Source organism: Haliaeetus albicilla, chromosome 25, assembly GCF_947461875.1.
Source record: "Haliaeetus albicilla chromosome 25, bHalAlb1.1, whole genome shotgun sequence".
Taxonomy (NCBI): domain Eukaryota; kingdom Metazoa; phylum Chordata; class Aves; order Accipitriformes; family Accipitridae; genus Haliaeetus; species Haliaeetus albicilla.
This window is the reverse complement of record NC_091507.1, coordinates 22,709,593-22,728,183: the sequence shown is the minus strand read 5'-3', so window position 1 is coordinate 22,728,183 and position 18,591 is coordinate 22,709,593. Positions and strand designations below refer to the sequence as shown.

General features: G+C 38.7%; 1 protein-coding gene across 4 annotated transcripts in view; it reads left to right on the top strand.

Moving 5' to 3' along the window:
- The window catches only part of ARHGEF7 (Rho guanine nucleotide exchange factor 7), a 128,112-nt gene that overhangs the window by 69,518 nt on the left and 40,003 nt on the right, over positions 1-18,591 (top strand). For all 4 annotated transcript variants that reach the window (XM_069770259.1, XM_069770260.1, XM_069770262.1 and 1 more), the window contains 3 exons: positions 4,234-4,328; positions 4,652-4,747; positions 12,916-13,038. In XM_069770259.1, coding sequence (XP_069626360.1) covers positions 4,234-4,328; positions 4,652-4,747; positions 12,916-13,038 — 314 coding nt within the window. The remainder of the gene's footprint in view (positions 1-4,233; positions 4,329-4,651; positions 4,748-12,915; positions 13,039-18,591) is intronic.

Below are 18,591 nucleotides of genomic sequence, written 5' to 3'. Positions count from 1 at the left end.
TTAACCTGCGAGTTGAGTTTTTGTTCTGTCTTGATACGTAAGCTGCAGACATGGGACTTCCCTGTGCTAGAAGTCTTACCATCAGTCTGCGCTGATAGCAAAATTAAGCCCATACTAAGGAAAAACAGAACAGCTCCAAATAAAGCTTTGGCAACTGGTAGCTGAAAGGATGTAGCCTGAGTTAAGGAGCAAGCATCAAAATCTGTGTTAAAGGCTCTCTTGACAACCAAGCGTGATTTGAGGCTGGCGCTCTGGGACTGCTTGCTATTTTTATGTTGTGGCTATCTTCCACCATACGGGTATGTGCTGAGGCCCTGTAAGCCTCACGATTATTTATTGCTGTTTTTCCTAGGGAAGGATTTGTGCAGGTGCGGGCAGCACCTGTGGGTACATTCGTCAGGCTGAGGACAAAAATCAAAGGGCAGTTCAGAGGAAGTTCAGAAGGTGGTAGGAGAGGCTCTGCTAATCTCCCCTTCTGGGAGAAGGGCTGGGGTAGGCTAAGGAAAGGTGCTTCACGTAGAGGAGACTGCTTTCACTGCTTTCCTCTGTTCGTCACTCCCTTGTAAATGTGTTCTTTATTTTTACGGATTCACAGAGCTCCATCTGAAGTTCATAACACAAGTCACATACCTTCTAGTCTCAGTGTGCTTTATTAGCTGCACCTTGCACTAGGTGTTGCTGAGAAGACAGAGCACATTTGGTTTATGCTTACGTTTTGCCTGGCTCGGGAATGCAGGTTAGTAGAGAATGACTAGTGCTACAAGGTCTTGTCCTCCATAAAATGGTGCAAGTCTACAGCAGTGTGTAATGTGAACCAGACTCGTGATCAAGCATGAAGCGTTTTTCATGTAGAAGTAATTTAGTAACCTGTTACTGAAAAAGTGGGCATATTATTGCAGGTTATTCCCTGAAGACAGAGCAGGTGTAACTTTTGAGTTTTATTTTTACTTGAAATCCCTTGAGAATTTAATACTTTGTGTCCAAAATAAAATTAGGTTATCTCCACTGACAGGACAACTGCCTTGAGATTGAGCAGCTGTTCTAAAAGCAGGTAAAGAAATGGGCAAATTTCTCCATAGTATGAGTATTTGGATGACCTCATTTTTCATTTAAGTGTTTGAGAAGTGATGGAAAATAAGCACTCCTTTTGAGGCCACACTTTTGAAGTTGGGTCAAGAGTTTGTGTTTACTGTAGTTCATAAAAGTTTTTGAGGACCCTTGAGATATGGTATACTTGTGGGGTGCTTTACATTGCCCCTCTCAAGGGCCTGTTCTAAGGGGTTCATCTCTCAGATTCTCCTGATCCAGGAAAATTAGACATTGATCACCGTTTTGCTGAAGTACGTAATACTTCAGTTGAGTGCCACACTACTGCCATAAAATGGGACTGTGCTACAGGATCATGCCCAAGCATAGCTGTGAAATCTGCCTTTTCTCCCTCTGATTTAGAAGGTTATCAGCTTCATGTACGTCATTTTAAATCCATTTTTGGGTGGTAGTTTTTGCCTTAGGGACGTGGCTGGGGTTTTCTGTGACAGAATTGTTAACCATGCTTGAATTTTCCATGTCGTGTGATTGAGAGAGCTTGTGCTGTATGAGCTCAGTTGTCTGTGCCTGCCATTCATCAGTGTTACGGATTGCAAAAGCTGCCACTTCAATGCTGCTCTTTTGGTCTTATCTGTGCAAATGTTGTGGTGGAGTTGTGGAAACAAGGTCTTCGAGGTCTCATGGGGTCTTGCAGCAGCCAGAACGCGCAGAAAGCAGGAAAGGGAAGAAAGGTGATTATTAGAGCATGCGGGCGAGACGTGGATGTGAGAAATATAAGGGTGCTCTGGTGCCAAAAAACTGAGTTGCAATACTAACTGCTTATCGCTTCAAAGCACAGTCCAAGCATTTAATCCTCATAGCTTCTCGGTGAGGTAGGTAAGTCAAGCTGGAAGGATGCGAGATTTCACATAACTGATGTGTTAGAGCTATGTAAGCAAGATTATTCTTTTAAAAAGATATTAAACATAAAAGAATGTTATATGCAGTAGAAACTGTACTTGTAAAAAAAAAAAGAAAATAGGTTTGATGTGTTTTGGGAAGTGTTTAAAGCTGTGTATATCTAAAGTATTGTGTAACACTGTGAACTACTGCAATAACATAAAGCAGTGTAAGTGTGTCTAGTATTTTGCATAGGTTTTGTAGCATAGTTTTATTTACAGTTGCATTTTATTTTCTTCCAGTAATTTATCAGGTTGCTAATTCTAGTTTTTAAGCTTTCCTATTCTTTTTTTTTTTCTCCTTTCAGTCTTTTTCCTCCAATCCGTTATTCTCTGTATTGCAAAGAAAATCCTCAAATAAAAATCCAAATGAGCACAGGAAAATAATGGAGTTGTGTCCAATATGAAAGTAGTTTTATTTCAAGCTTTTCAGACAGCTCTTTATAGCAAAGAATGGAAATACTCTTTGAGAAAGTGGAGCAGTGGTGCAGCTTTTCAAGATCTCTAGTGATTTTGTTGATTTTTATCTTTTAATGCTGTTCAGTGCTTCATCAGGACACCGTGTTTTTGTCCTTGGCTTTCAGTCTCCTTTTCCCTACTAATAGCTGTGTAATGACTTTGGGCTGGGAGATTTTTGTAGAAAAAGCCATATTGGAAAAGGTTGGTCTTGCATTTAGTTTTGAACATCATGGACACCAAGTACTTTTATATTTCCATTTTAACAGTTGACTTTGTTTTATATATGTGTAAGAGAATATGGGGTTTAATTAGTGCTATGATCAATGGAAATTTTTTTCTATTTTTTTTGCCTGTTCTAAGTGGTTGAGAAAACCTTAGCTTTTTTAAAATGTGTGCTCATATTGTACTTTATGCTGTAGTTTCCTAGTTAGTAGCCATAACTTTCCCTGTGACGTTCTTCTGTCATAGTGTTTAGCAGAGAATGGAGACATTTTAATCTTCAGTTCAGGATTCAGATTTCCAACAAAAGAATGAACTCAAAAGTGGTCTCTCTCCCTCTCTCCACATGAATAGAACCATTCAAGGAATAAGCAGAATCAATGACACCAATGAAAGGAACAGTGAATTCTTCATTGACATACTGAACTATTTAAAGTTATTTCATCAGGTTTGCATTTAGGAATGAATGGCTTTTTTTATTTCCTAAGAAAGAGTATTGACTACAACAGTGAATAATGCACTCAATTACAGTCGTTACTATAAATGCTGAAATGAGATATTACTGTAGGCTTGACAAATATGGCATGTAGCAAAATGAGAAGGTTTGTGGTGTGGCTTATGACCAGTGAATAGCAAAAAGTTTTCAAAGCTCTGCTGTGTTCATTGAACTACATTTAATTCTGATAATTCTCTTACTAAATCATTAACTTTTTTGGAGGCAAAAAATAATTCACTGGCTAGAAGCACAGTAGAACTTGATGTGAGTATATTGGAGGATATCCTAAAGCAGGGTCCCGGGAGATGGCCCAGTAAAATGTTTTCTTGTACATATTTGGGGGCATTCCAGTTGTTTGATTTATATTCAGCCAAAAGACAAGTGTGTGCTGTATTTCATAAACTCTTGGCTTTGCATCAGAATCTGTTGTAATTTTCTCATGGTAGTGTATATTATTGCACTCCCAGTGGAAGGTTAGGCAGCCTCATTTACAAATAATGCAATAATGCTAATCATATTGCTAAGTAAAGTTGGCAAGTACTTGATATTTATAAATCTGTTAATATTCAGACCTTCTAGATAGAACAGCACATCTGAATAAGTAAACACTTCGCTAGCAAAATTAGTTGTAACATGTTGTAATGGAGACTGAGAAAACGTCACTAATTGTTCATTTCTCTTACAACTTCTATTGTGCTTTACCAACCTCTGATGATCTTTGGCTGTTCTGAAGCACATAGGAAGAATGATTACCCCTAGCTTTGGAAAAACACTGTATAGCTCTCAAATTTTACAGTAAAAGTTTTAAGTGTACTGAAATTCCTGTTAGCTTACAAAAACAGCGGTATATGGCTAAAGGATGGCTCATAGTGTGTGGGTGTGGTGGTTTTTTTCCTGTGAATTTCATAGATTTATAGTATTCAATGCTTTCTTGCTGATATTTTTCATGTAGGAACACTGATTTTAGTTTTCCTAGTGCTGAGTAAATTTTAGTACAGTTTAAAAGTGGTATTTATTTGAAGATTTTGAAGTATCTCTTGAAAAATACCAATTAGCAACTGTCATTTATTGCAGGTGCTACAAAATATATTAGAAACAGAAAATGAATATGCTAAGGAGCTACAAACAATGCTTTCAAACTACCTGCGACCATTACAAGCCAGTGAAAAGTATGTGAGTTTGTTTTTGTTGTTGGGTGTGTGGGGGTTTTTTTGTTTTGTTTTTTGTTTTTTTTTTAAATCAAGCTTGAGATCTCTTGTGTATTGGGGGTGGTTTACATGGTCAAAATTTCAATGTCAATATGCATTTTCTTGTGTGGACAGTGAGATTCTTGAGGCAGGGCTTGCTTTTATTCAGTTTGCTTGCTGACTAGAACAGCCTGGTCCTTGATCTAACAACCAGTAAACATTTTCTTTTAAGGCTGTAGGTTTTATTAAAGCACAATTAGTCAATAACTGCAAACGTAAACACCCTTTATTTACTTTGGCTCCAGGTTAAACTCGGCAAATACTTCATACTTAATGGGAAACCTGGAAGAAATAAGTTCTTTCCAGCAAATGCTTGTACAGTCTTTAGAAGAATGCACCAAGTAAGTACTATGCATACTAGATACTGTAAAATTCTAACAAGCAAATATTTTTTATTATTCTACTTGTGTGTGTTGTTTGACATTTTTGTTCCTCTCACTTTAAGCATAGTTGCTACAGCAGTACAGTAATGTTTGGATAATGCATTGATTGCTTGTGCAGATAGATATTGGCCCTAAGAGGCAATTGCAGAGGTAGGAATTTTGACGTAGTTTGAAAACAATTTATGAATTTCCATGATGCAGTTGCATACCAGTGGGGAAGTGGTAGAGGAAGTGGTGTTTTTTGTTTTGGAGGCATTAATTTTAAGTCTTTTCTTAAAGTAAGAGAAATAATGAAGGGAGCTTACATTGTGATGGAACAGTGGAGGGGCGGTACGTGACTTGGATGAAGGACACTGTATGAGAATGCTTGTGCTTAGTATTCTTCTGTCCGGGACAATGGTGGTCATCAAAATGTGCTGGGAGAGGCATGCAGGGCAGGCAGAAAGAACAATCTGAATTTAAAAAAATATCCTTAATGCCTGTACTGTACCACACAGGAAGCATAAAGCCCAGAAAGAAGGGGATGAAGGCACCTGTCTTCCTTCCATAGGTTAGGCTGAAGTGGTAGCTGGATATTTTTCAGCTTGTACCTCAGCACTTGGGGGTGTAAGGAAGAAGGTGACCATATCATGTTTAAATTGCCCTAACAATTTTCTAGTGTTGAAACTCCACTGAAAGCGTAGTTCCTGTTTGTAACCTCAGTTGTGCCCTCTTCCTTGTCTGTGTTCTGGTTTTGTCTGATTACATGGTTTTGTCTGACCACTTGCTAATCCAGATTTGCTTGTTTTCTGCCAAGTTAGTAATTTGAATTGCTACTGAGGGCTTAGGCAAGTTTCAGTCTGCTGGGAGTACTTGGCTGTGAGAAGGAATGAATGTCTCGGGTGGAGGAGAAAATACCTCTTTTGGCAGCAGTGATCTTTAGATCAGCTCAGCGTGTCTTGTTTTGACCTCTCCCTCCTCTCTTCCTCTGAGCTGCTGCATGTGAAGAGGAAGCTTTGTCATGACGAAGTATAAGCTGCATCTCCACTAGGCAGTGACATATGTCTGGGTCTGTTGCTGACTTTGGATCCCACGTCTTCCTACCACCTGGCTTCTCTCCCTCTCTTCTGCCTCTAGATGACTTAGGGGAGAATGGAAAGGAGGATGGTGTAGTTCAGGTGACTATTCAGCAGTCGAATGGAAACCTTCTTGAAGTGGCTTTTCTTCCACGCTGTGTTTGAGAGGAAGGATATTCTTTCTGGCAAGTTAGACTTGATTAGTTAAGTGTCTAAATCCCTGAGAATGACCCTTTGTCCCCATACTTAAATGTTTTCTTTCTTTTCTTGTCACTGTGCTTTGTTGTCTCTTTCTTTTGTTATCATGATTTTGTTTCTGTGAATCAGAAGTCAGGGAAATGAAGTACCTGGCATGAACAGGCTGTCATCTTTTAAAACTTTTGATTAAGGTGGTCTTAAAAACAAGGGTGGAAGAGCATATGTCTTTAAACAAATATTAATGCAAGCTTTGTTTTGACTTGGTGTGTCGGTTAATGTGATATCATAATGTAGCTTCAAGCTCAGAAAGCTTGTTTAGAACTCCTTCCTTGATTTAAACTCTATTAGAGCACCTTCTCACAATGTCCTTTATTTCTTCTTTCTGCTAAGTGAAACGTTGCTGTGTAATAAATTAGGAACATAATGGATGCTAGTAGGTGGGCAGAGGAAGTGATGCCCCAGGGTTACTGAAGGGTTACTGCAAATGTTTTGTGTTACTTTCATTTCATAAATATGGTGGTCCTGCCAAGTTGTATTTTCAGTTTAATTTTTATCATAACATATTGACATGAGAGTCCAGCTTCCTCCTGTTTTGAATCTAATCCATCATAATTCCCATCCTGTAGAAGAATGCTTGCCCTGCTGCCTTGCTTTTTGTCATTTTGCCATGTTTTTTTGGCTGGTGAACCTGTTCTGTAAACTCAGAGTAGCTCCCGGTCTGAAAATAGATTTATCGTTTTATTTTATTTTTGGCAGAGAGCTTATAGTTCCATCATTCAGGCACTTCATATTGCAGCATCCGGTGTGGTGTTTTTTCTAACTTGACATGTCAGAATGACCAAATGCCGATGTCCTGCCAGTTGTAGTGCTGCCAGCCTACCTTGTTCGACAAATTCCCGTTCTTGGGCGTAAGAGTTGACTGTTTTTTGAATTCCACACCCCTCTCGAGTCAGTTTGTCGTCTGAGTTTTCTCTTAACAAATCCTGGCATGTACTTCAGTGACAGAAACTTTCTGCTGCTGTTCTTCTTGCCTGCACCACTTTGGCTTATTTAATCGTCATGTTGTTAAACGTTGGATGCTGTTTTTTTCAGAACACATAATGCTGTAGTGGGTGCTTCGTGTGTGTCGGGGGAGGTAGTTGTTGGGATGCGGTTTGGTTTCAGCTGTGTGCCACTGTCCCACCCTGCCCCCAGCCTTGAAGCTCTTCTGGCGCGTTGCTAAAGGTTTGTCCTCCTCGAACTTGTCCAGGTTGGCCTCTCTTGCAGCATCACTGGGCTGCTCCTGTGGCTGCTCCATCTGTCACCGGCCTGGGAACACTGCTTGTCTGCCTGCCTGGGTGCTGGGCTCCATCGGACAGGTTCGTTGGGGGTTACTTCTACCTTCGTGACTTCTCTTCTTCATTTACCAAACAAAAGTGGCGTATGAAACAAGTCTAGCACCAAGTGAGAATCTTCCGGCTGATCTGCTTCAAAAGTGCTTTTTTTTTGACCGATAGCGTCAAGTGCACTTTGTTTTGCTGCCAGAGCCTTCAGTGGCAAAAGGGCAGATTTCTGACAGTAAAACAGGGCAAGAGCACTCCGTGCTCCCGTCTCTTGAAGACCCGGAGTAGTCCAGTGCTCTAGGTCTCTTTCCAGATCTGTGTGTGATCCAGTGCCAAAGATCAGTTCTGCAGTGGTTCACACAGCAGAGGGGTCTCTGAACGAACAAAGTCAGTGTCCATCAGGTGATCTCTGGGCTGATCTAAATGATCTCTAAGTGAGGTATTGCTCTTTGGGTGTTTTTGTAGCAGGAGATTGAACAGATGTCTCCTGCTCCAAAAAAAAAAAGTCTTCCATTCACCTGGGAATAGCCGCTGTCAGTCTATGGCTGTACTTCTCCATAGGGGGGGGACGGGACACGACACACAGGTGGGCTGGTGACACCAGCCTGCATGGACTGCTCAGGTATAATCCACTCTGTAGCAAGTCGAAGGCACTGGATGTCTTTTAAGTAGTATCACTGACTTACCTCCCTGCCCCGTAACAGCCGTAGCTGGGTTTTGTCTTCTCTTTCCCTCACGTCCATGCTCTTGCAGTCACAGTAACTGTGGTGTTTTTCTTTATCTTGTTCTGTGTTTGGAGTGCAAGTAGATACTTCATGTTTTGGGATGATCCTGGAATGGAATGGGAATTTAAAAAAAAAAAAGGCAGGAGGGAGGCCAGGGTGTGAAAGGGAGAGCGCTTAAATGTAATCCAAAACTAGAGTGTTTCAGATTTGGTTTTGGAGTCTGATATAAATTGAGTCTGTTAAAGGTTTATCCCAGTATTGTCCCTTGCTTTTGGTTATTGTGAGTATCAACAGAAATAAGGCTATTAACTTTAAGTTAATTTGCATACAGTGTCTTCAGGTTGCCTGAAACAAACATGCATATTAACTGATGTCTGAGAGGTAAGGCAAATAGACAAATAGTGAAAGGTGTGGTTGGGAAGGAAGCATTGAAAATTACTGATGGATTGTGAATAAGTTGAATAGTGCCTCCATTTTTGCAAACAGTAGCTCAGAAAGTTGCAAAGCTTCCCCCTTATTTCAGTAACCTTGTTAACTGTGAAGCCTCGGGAGATAACATCTAATCTTGTGTTTCTTCACAAGCTGCATCCCTTGGAGTCATTAATCACAATTATCCCTTAATAATTTTTGCAGACCTTCACTTGCACTGGGTATTCTCTGCTATCAGCTTTTAAGTTCAAGACATTCTCTGTACTAACCTCCTGCAAACATAGCAAACTTATCATTGATGCTCCAGTTCCTTCTAGAGGCCTGCGAGAAGGGCTGGAAATTCTGCTGTTTATCTTTCTGTGGGAGGAGAGGGGGAAGAGCAGAAAATGCCACCCAGATAACTGAAAGTTTCCAGTTTGTAGCAGGTTCTGCAGGTGTGTGTCCCTATATATAGGGACATAGATTGCTGCATGACACTCTTATGGTAACCACACACTTCAGTGAAATTTGGGGACATCTGATCTTTTCTTTCCAAAAAGAAAACATACATTTCGTTACTTACTTTTCTTTTAAAATTGCCTCTGTTAGTCTGTGTTTAAATTTGTTTGAACTCATCACAGTTTCCACAGCCTTTCCCAGAACGTTGTAATATCCCCTGACACCAAAACTAAGGGACATTTCTTCTGAACAGGCAGGACGTAATTAGATATTCTGTAATGTCACTCTTTCTCTGTTGGCCGTCAGTCTAGCTTTAGTCCACTTCTGATTGCTGGTTTTGATCAGAATCTTAAAGTAAGCACGATTGAGCAACAAGGTATTTTCTTTGTTTCTTTTCTCAAATTATGATGCAGCAGGAACCCGTTTCAAGTCTGCAGAAACAGTACGGATAGCTGTTGGATGTAACTCCAACAAGCAGATAATCTGTTAGGTAGTTAAGATGTAGTCATATGATGATGCCTTTAGCATGTGTGCAGCAGCAAAGGCTTTGTTATGGTTCTCTTAATTCTGTAAACAAAATTAAAACATATCTTTGGCCTTTTCATAACTGAAGTTATTAACATTTATATATATGTAAAAATAGTTATATCTGATTCCTTTTTAATTAAAGTACCAAATATGAGAAGAATATTGGGATGACAACTTCAGAATAAATTGTAAAATAACTGTGCTCTTTATTGAACACATTAATTACAAAAAGGTTTATGTGATGTGGTGATAGGCGTTAAATTCTTGGTTTCTTCAGCAGTTAAAGGAGATACAGATAACTTACTAATTGTTCCACTAAAAATAGTAGAACACTTGCAACTAATGCATGGATTAGAAAAGTCACAGGGGGATGAGTTGCCACCCCCTCATAAAATCTATTAATTATCCTAATTCAACAAAGAATGTGCAGTATAAAGTTGCAATGCATGTGCAATATGTAAAAGAGAATAATGTCAGTCTTTCATTCTGCTAAAAGGACAGCAGACTGAGAAGACGCAGATGTCTGCTTGGTGCCAGCAGCCATAATTCACTTCCCCGCCCGGCACTACAGCATGAAAAGGGAATTTAACCGTTTTCAGCAACTGTTTATTGGGGCCTCTTACTATTTAATCCGGAGTTATATGCCTTGAGTATGTCTTCAGAGTTTGAGACTTTTGCTGCATCTATGACTCGAAGAATGTATTATTAGCTCATGCTTAGATGTATTAAAGGGAGCCAGCTGCCGAGCAGGAAATGCTGCTCGGAGGGCTCCAAGAATAGCATTCCCTCGGTATGCTGGGGAATGCCCCTGGTTTTCCCCTGAATACCTGCAAAAGCAGCCACTCTATTGATTTCAGAATTTAAACTTTTCTTGAAAGAGAAAGAAAGATGCAGGCAATAAAATAATATAAAATAAAGGCTCTAGCCTTTAAATGTAAGGAGCGCTGATAACGTGGTCAGAGTGTATCTGGCATGATGTGCTAGCTGGGGGTTCAGCTCTCCTTTTCCAGGCGTTTGTAACGAAAGCTGCTTTCAAATAAGGAAGCGTGTTTCCTTGCCTCGCGTTTTGATCACTTGTACAGTCAATTTTGACTTCATACTGGGTAGGTTTTCCCACACCATACAGAGGGACTGAACAGCTTAGTAGTAGACAGACTTATTGTTTTGAAATTTGGGGGAATATTTCTTGGGATCATCTTGGGATGGACTTTGAGTTTTAACTGTTATGAACAAACCCAAGGAGTGGGAGAAGAGGACTGTGTTTGAGCAGGATGGGAACATCCCCTGCCTGGAGGAGTGGCTGTCCTGGAAAGCTGAACAATTCTTCTCTTTGCTGGAGTTCACTGGAGCATCTCTCACTTTTTCAGAGGGAATATGCTAAATATTGATGTTTATAGAGACTTTGTGCACATGTTCAGGACAATTACAGAAAATCCTGACTTTTAAAAAAAATATGTATTTTTAAATAAAAACAATATTGTTCCAGAGAGAATTGTTGGAACTAATTTTAGCATGAAACCCTTTGACTGTGCTTAATGGTATGTCTGTTGAATACTTACTGAGGACTCATCCAGCTTTAGAGCAGTGTGGAATACTAGTTTTAAGAGTACTTAAAGGGGTGATAACAGTAGCAACAAAATCCACTGTTTGTTTCATCTTGCAAACAGGCTGAAGCAAAGACTTGGCATATTTATATCAGGAGATGCAATCTTTATGCAAGGAGAGGAAACATATGGAGAAATGAACCATTTCATCTCCTTGCACATGTTGTACAATGGGTTTAGCCAAGGTATCAGGGAGAAGATTGTAGTCTAGGACTGATGGAAACTTAGTGTCCCATCTTCTGGTTAACTTCAGTGTGGGTTATACAGTTGGCTATTGGCCATAAAACCTACTGTTGAAGAGGGTTAGTCCTTCAAGTGGGAGTTGCTCTGTAGTAAATAATAGGGTTTCATCCCTTCTGACACCCTTACGATATTGTTCACTTGTTCGTCCAATTTATTCTTTCTCACATAGGAAGCAATCTAGCATGGATATTTTTGAGTGGTTCTGAGAATGGTGATATGGTAGCAGTAAGGAAGCATGGCTGGTTAGAGTATATGCTTCTTCCCATCAGTTTGTGTTTAACTGGAAAATTATTTTAGATTTTTAAAAAGTATGTAAGTGTGCATCTGAAGTATGCAGCTTAAGGACATACTAAGAATAAGACTGGAAGAGTTGCATTTTTCTTTTTCTTTTTTTTCCCCTGCTTATACAGATGCAAAATCAGAAGTCAGACTTTTACTTTCTGCTGATCCTACCAGTTCTACGCTGGTGCCACACAGCCAGTTTCAGATATTTATACTCCAGTTATTTTCTTACTGCAATTTGACATGACAGTTTCTGCTAGAAACTTCTGAAAAATACACTATGTATATTCATATTATCTTTTTTCATATCCTGTCATCCCTTATTTATGTGGATAAATATGTTTTTATTCCTCTGACAAATCTGATCAAAACTGATTAGGTTCACCAAGACTGTGTGAAAGTAAGCTTTCTTCTAAATACTGTTCCTCTTTGCTGACTCATCTTTTTTGCCAAAATCACTGAGGCTGCTGTTATTCAAGCACCATTTTATGCTAGACAAAATAAGCTGTTCTGAACAGAATTGTGAAATTTTCCTTCACTGCTTAGCAAATGTGGTACACTTGAGCATGAAAGATGAAGGAAGTATGAGTTACAGAAAGTATTTCTATACTGATGGTGGTAAAGCAGCACTCTTGCCCTGGTTACAAACCAACATAAAAGTGCTTTATGGTCCTTAAAAAGCAAGATGAGTGACAATTGTGTAAAAACAGCCTCTTACTGCACTGTAACTGGCTTCTATTTTTGCTATCAGAGCTTAATATGGTACTTAGGTCTTTTAATGAATATTTTAAGCCTATCATCTCTGCTGGTGTAGGGTAGAGAGAAAGAATCCTGCTGCTACTCCATCCATTTTTTTATCTAAGTGCTGAAATACTACTTTTAAGATTTGGCATGGCATATGTAAGTGGATAGTAAACTGTTCTAACAGATAGCTATATCTTGACTGAAAAATCAAACTCCTAAAGAAGGTGCTAATTACCACTAATGCTTGAAAAAATTTTGCTGAATGACCATCTTACAGGTATGTAGCATATTTTGCCTGTACTGTAGTGGCATAATCAGGCCTGATGGTTACAGGGTTGAAGCTGTGAAGGAAGAGAAGGGTGTTGGTTGCTGGTCAGTGACCATAGAAATTGATCTGTTGATTTTGTTAAAAAAAACCAAAACAACCCCCCAAAAACCACAACAAAAAAAAAACCCAAACAAAAAAAAACCCCAGTATACACTGCTTTTCCAGGCTTTAATTTATTTCTGTGTCTGGCTGGTATTACAGTAATTTCATCTTTATTACTCTGTTTTTAGGTTGCCTGAAGCTCAGCAGAGGGTTGGAGGATGTTTTCTAAATCTGATGCCACAAATGAAAAGCTTATACCTTGCATACTGTGCCAACCATCCATCAGCAGTAAATGTTCTCACAGAACACAGGTATGTTTGCTTTGTGGTCTTTTAAGCCTGGTACAAAAAAATGCGTAAAATATACTTGTGTTGTAAAGCTGTGATGTCTCTTTTGACACAGATTTGGTATGGTAGAGCTTGTTTAAGGAAAAATAAAACTAGTATATTTTTTTAAAATAAGACCAAAAAACCTCACAACATAAAGCTGTTCCATGTCATTAGGACCAGCTTGTCATTTTAGCCAGTGTCTTATCAACTATTTGAGAGAATCTTCTGATTAAAGAATGCATGCTGGACTCTGAATATGTAAACCAAACTGTACTGATTGTCATCTTTTATTTAAAAATGTCGAGATCAAAACAACTTTATGAAATTATGGCATAATTGACATGATTACCAATAGGCTTTTTAGACAGTTGGCAAATTGTAACTTAGCCCTGTAAAAGCCTGTATGTTTGTATGTACTTAACTTTATAATGGTATATCCTTAGTTTTACTTTTGAGTAATATGAAAGGAGTGTGAAAGTTGAGAAAGTTTAGAAAATTAGTATTTCCTGGGTGTAGAAGTAGGATGCTGAGTTAACATGATGTTGGTCAGCTTTGGGACAGACCTTGAATTTGCATAGAAGATGCCCTGTATCACCTTGAGGGAAGAGTGTTGAGGCCAGAATTTGATAAAAGAAGTCTGCTTTCACAAACTTTGCTGTGTATTCCTCTCATGAGCATGTGCTGAAGCAGCTGTTACTTTGGGGCTATTTATGTTTGCTTGTGGTGCAGGACAGAACTATGATCTTCTCTTGAAGGTTAGACATAGGACAAATTCTAGCAGGATATCTGTTCTTTTTGCTTCACCCCCACCCCCACCCCCCACCCTTTTTTTTTTTTTTTTGTCTTCTTGTGATGGACCAAAGTAAAGTTATTTTGAATGTTCTTAACACTTCCTAAACAAAAAGGAGAATAATTGATTGTTTACTATAAAGTTAGCATCTTCCAAGAACTCGGATTTTGTTTTAACAGCAACACTATGTGGCATATTTGTGAGCTTTACTTATAATATTATAAATAAAAAAACCTTGTAGCTACCAAATACTATGAACTATCGCTTATGTTAGTAAGACATGTAACTATGTTCCAACCCTAGTTTGAAAAATCAAGCTGTAAATTCTCATTGCAATAGAGGCAGAAATAAGGTAGTTTTTTGTCAGAAGCAACGGCAAATTAAAATTCATCTAGACAAATTACATTTAAAACCCCCTGATGAAACTCCTTAGTGTTTGTTTTCTTTCAGGTGGCCTACTTCTAGTACCACTTTCTGTAAATGGCAAATACTCTTAGGCTTAGATTTTTTGTTTGCTCGTGCCTTTATGCTCTTTCCATACAGAGATCTGGGATTTAATCTATAGATGGAGGATGGCAAGTGATAGCAAAGTGATCATCTACATTTCTTAAGATTTGGAGACATTTATAAAGGATTATCCTAACTTTCAGAACTCTTGGAAAACACAGGGAATAGCCGTGTCTGAGAAACAGTGATACAAATGTGAGGGGGGAAAGCTGTTCTGCAAATGGAGAAAAGAAGCATTTCTTCTCCTCCGTGTTGCTTTGCACATCAGTTGTCTTAAGAAAAATTCAGCTTCTGGTCTGTAAAGTCAGCTTGATCTCAAGTCCTGATGGACTCAATGTAGGTGTCATAAAGTAGTTAAGTAAGTTGGATGTGGAGTAGGTTCAAAGCAATCGTATTGTTTGTATGAGATAGCTCAAGGGGAGAGAAGCTGTGATAAACAGCTTTCTGTTTAATGCTATTGTGTTGCCAGGCATGAGTTGACAGAAGTGAATCCTGTATTTTTTTTAATTACCCCTATTTTATTATTCTAAGCTCATCATTTTTGTGGAACATTGCTGTAGGTAGTAGGTGGCTTGACTAAAAATCCTGCTTGAGATGGCTTCCATGAAGAAATCACAAGGTGCTTTAAGCAGGTCTGAACATTTTCCTCTCAGAACGCCGGGAAGCTTTTAATTACATTGTTTTAAAGGTAGAGGAAGAGAGAGGAATAACAAACTGACTGAAGGCATGAGGGAAAGGAAAATACTCGGAACTGTCTGCTTGTCTATTTAGCTGAGATGTTTTTAGTGTGTAAAAAGCATCCCTCATAAACCTTAATGTAAAAATTACTGTGAGGTTTGTGGATAGTCATCATTGTAATAATAATGAAACAACTACACTGCAGTTAATACTAGATGATATTGAACTGGAATTTTTCAGAGATGTCAAAAGCCAAGGTTTAAGACTTCTAAAAAATTGTGATGATTTTGTTGACTGGTTTTGTGGTATAGTTTTACCAGAGGGTCCAAAAGCATTATATGTGTTTTAATACCAGCAAAAATATGGCAGAGAAATGGACGTTTGCTGAATTCTTGGATTTGAGTATCATGTTTGTAACAGCTGTACTATTCAGTAGCATTTTAGAGAGAGGAAAACGTAACAGTCTGGAGCAGTTTGATTTGGAACACAAATTCTTACTCTCTACAGTAGATTATTTCTTGCCATGAACTCTGTGCACTTTATAAACTGAACATAGATGCATTAACTGTGCTTCTGAAAACCTTTCTACAAAAAAAATAGCAGATAATTTGAAGTCAGATTCTTATATCGCAAAACTAGTATTTTCTACGGTTTATTAAGTTCACTTGCTTTTTGGTGGGAACCATACCAACAAAAAAGAAACAAAAAAATCTCCTAGATAATTGTTCTAGGTGAAACTTCAGAAACTTTACCTCTCTTTTTGGTTTTTATTCAATAAAATATACTAGTTTTATTATTGCATTTTTACTGTCACTGACTAAAACCAACTTACAGGAAATTGGCTATCATTCTGAAGCATTAACTGTATGGTTTCTGTAACCAGTTGGATCACTGTAACATCAAAATTGTAAGCAGTCATCTGCTTTGGAATATTACACATGAGGTTTTTATATGTAATTTTCTGAGGTATCGAGCATGCTCTTTGAGGAGTGTTGTAATATCTATTAAAATGCTCTTGACACCTGGTAAAGACTGTGTGTGTATGCATATGTGTATATATAAAACCTGATGACATTAACTTAGAATTCTTTTGGACTTCTAGTCAAAAGCTTCTTTTTTTGAATAGCATTTTCATGAAGTCGATTCTAAATAGCAGTACTTAGGATGGGGCTGGAGATTTAAAAGCGGCATTCAGTTGGAATGTGACTGGGTTTTTTTCCTTTTTTTTCTTTAAATGCTATTCAGTATGAATGCCAGCCTGTGTTTCCTCTTTCTCTTCCTTGCCATTTGCTTCTTGATCATATGTAGCAGCGACATGGGGGCTTTTATTCAATTGGTACAAATAAGGGGGGGTGTGCATATATATGTTCATATATGTCTGTGTTTATATAAACACACAGTTGGAGGTGAAGGGGGTTAATTATATTACTTAATGAGTAAGAGATTTTTTTCATGTTAAAATCTTCAAAGTTGCAAACATCGTTCATTTCCTTAAGTTAATAGTTAGTAGTCAAACTACTGAAATAAGTATCGCTAGAGACCTGAGTGTATGTGAATATGAAGAAATGGGGAAAAAACCTAATACAGCCCATAACAGGAGTTCAGGTTCCAGAGCTGCATGTTTCTGAGGATGTATTTGTCTCTGATAATCACGACAACAACAACAAAAATCTTACTATTAAGCGTGGGAACAGATTCTCTTCTTGGTTCCAGATGTGACACTGTAAGTTTTATCCAGGTGTTAGAGTTGGTACTCAACATAATTTCTCCAATTTTATACAGTCCTGAAATTTGGTAGGTACTTTCTGTCTTGGGAATTGTTTCAGAACTGTTAAATATTTTTTTCCAGAATGAAAATTATTTCTGTTTAATGAATCAAGAATTTTGAAGAATTAAGTCATTTTTCCTTAGGTCTGTCATTGTGTCTTGTAATTGTGTCTTAAGCCACTGGCTAAAGCCGAAGAGGTGGAGTTTGCCGGGTACACTTGGGTGATGGCTCTGGCAGAACTCAGTGTTTTGCATGTTTCTGCCACCGCCTCTTACCTTGTTCCCCTTGTTCCCTTCTCTCATATTGGCTATAGTGCCACTGTACGCGGTTTCTATTTTATTTACTTTATTCCATAACAGTCATACCTTTTTGGCTCCATTATATGAGGTTTGTTTCTAATATCCCATAGTTTTGCTTGAGGATCCTAGTTCAAGGCCAAGGGTAGGTAATTCAATATTATAATATGGTATTATTTTAGGAGAGGATTTTGATAGCTGGTGAGAGCAGTACGGCCTCAGGAGCATAGTGTTTAGTCAAAGTAGCATTGATCGCTGTGTGTGCTTCTTATTGTAGACATATGCTTGCCTTCCAGTAAGAAAAGAAACAGGATGAGCAACCTAAGGCATGAAAGAATGAATTTCCCTCAAATTAAAAACCCCAGTTGAATGCAAAATACAGAAATGGGTAATTGCAGTGGAGTAAGGAGTCCCAGGAACATCAGATGTTCCCTACCTGGGGAAGATCACAAGCCACAAAGTTCAATGTAAGGAGAAACTGAAGCAAAGAAGAAGAGGAGGCAGAAGCTAGGACTGGGAGTGTATGTGGACTGTATCCAAAATGGCAAGATATTTGAGTATAGAACTCACTGAAGGGTGGATAACATAATTAAAACAAAAAAAGTCTTAACAGGCCCCACTGATCAGTGGACATAAAACTCTTCAGAAGAAATAGAGAGTGCAGACCCAATGTAATCAGCATTAAGTACGTAATGGGGGGCGGGGGGGTTAAGCTTTTTTACTTTGTTTAAACAACACCATGTTTATTTTAAAATGAAATGGACAAAAAATGTTTCCAAAAGAAAATTTAATTCGATTAAAAGGCAGCCAAAAATTAGTAATATACGCCTGCTTTATTTATTTTGCCAAGTGGCAAGTGTCGAGCCAGTTCTCAGCTGGAAGAAAGCTATTCACAAATCTTTGCTTGTTCAAACATTAATTTTGCTAGATTCTTTTCTTCTCTTAGATAACATCCCAAGCATATTCTACACTTGCACCACAGACCTAGCAGTCTGGATAAAATTTGTGGAGCTGAAACATCACAATTACTCAGAGTAACTGGAGCATGGAATACAGATCAGCTTGAGTCAGAAAACTCTTTGTGCCTCCCCCACTTTGGTGCATCCCTGTGCCTGCAAGTGTGCAGGCTGATGTCATATGCCAAGCAACAGTCCCTGGGAGAGGAGCTTGACTGGGAAGTTTAGCACTAGGAAATTAAAAGCTGCGGTTGAGGGGTTGCTGAGGCAAGCTGTGCCACAACGCTCTCAAAATGCGGTGCCTGTGTGCAGTCCTCAGACCTGTCAGCAGTGATAGCTCATGTTCCATCTATTACAAACAGAGACCTACTTCAGAAGTGTAAGTTGTGATTTTAAACATATGTGTTTTAGTTCCTGGGTGTGCTTTCCTCAAGTTTAAATGGCTGCTTTTGGGTTGGGTGGGTTTTTTTGTTGGAGGGTTTTTTTTAACTTCTGTTAATATAGGCACATCTGAACTTGTTTTCTTCCCTCCCGCCAGTC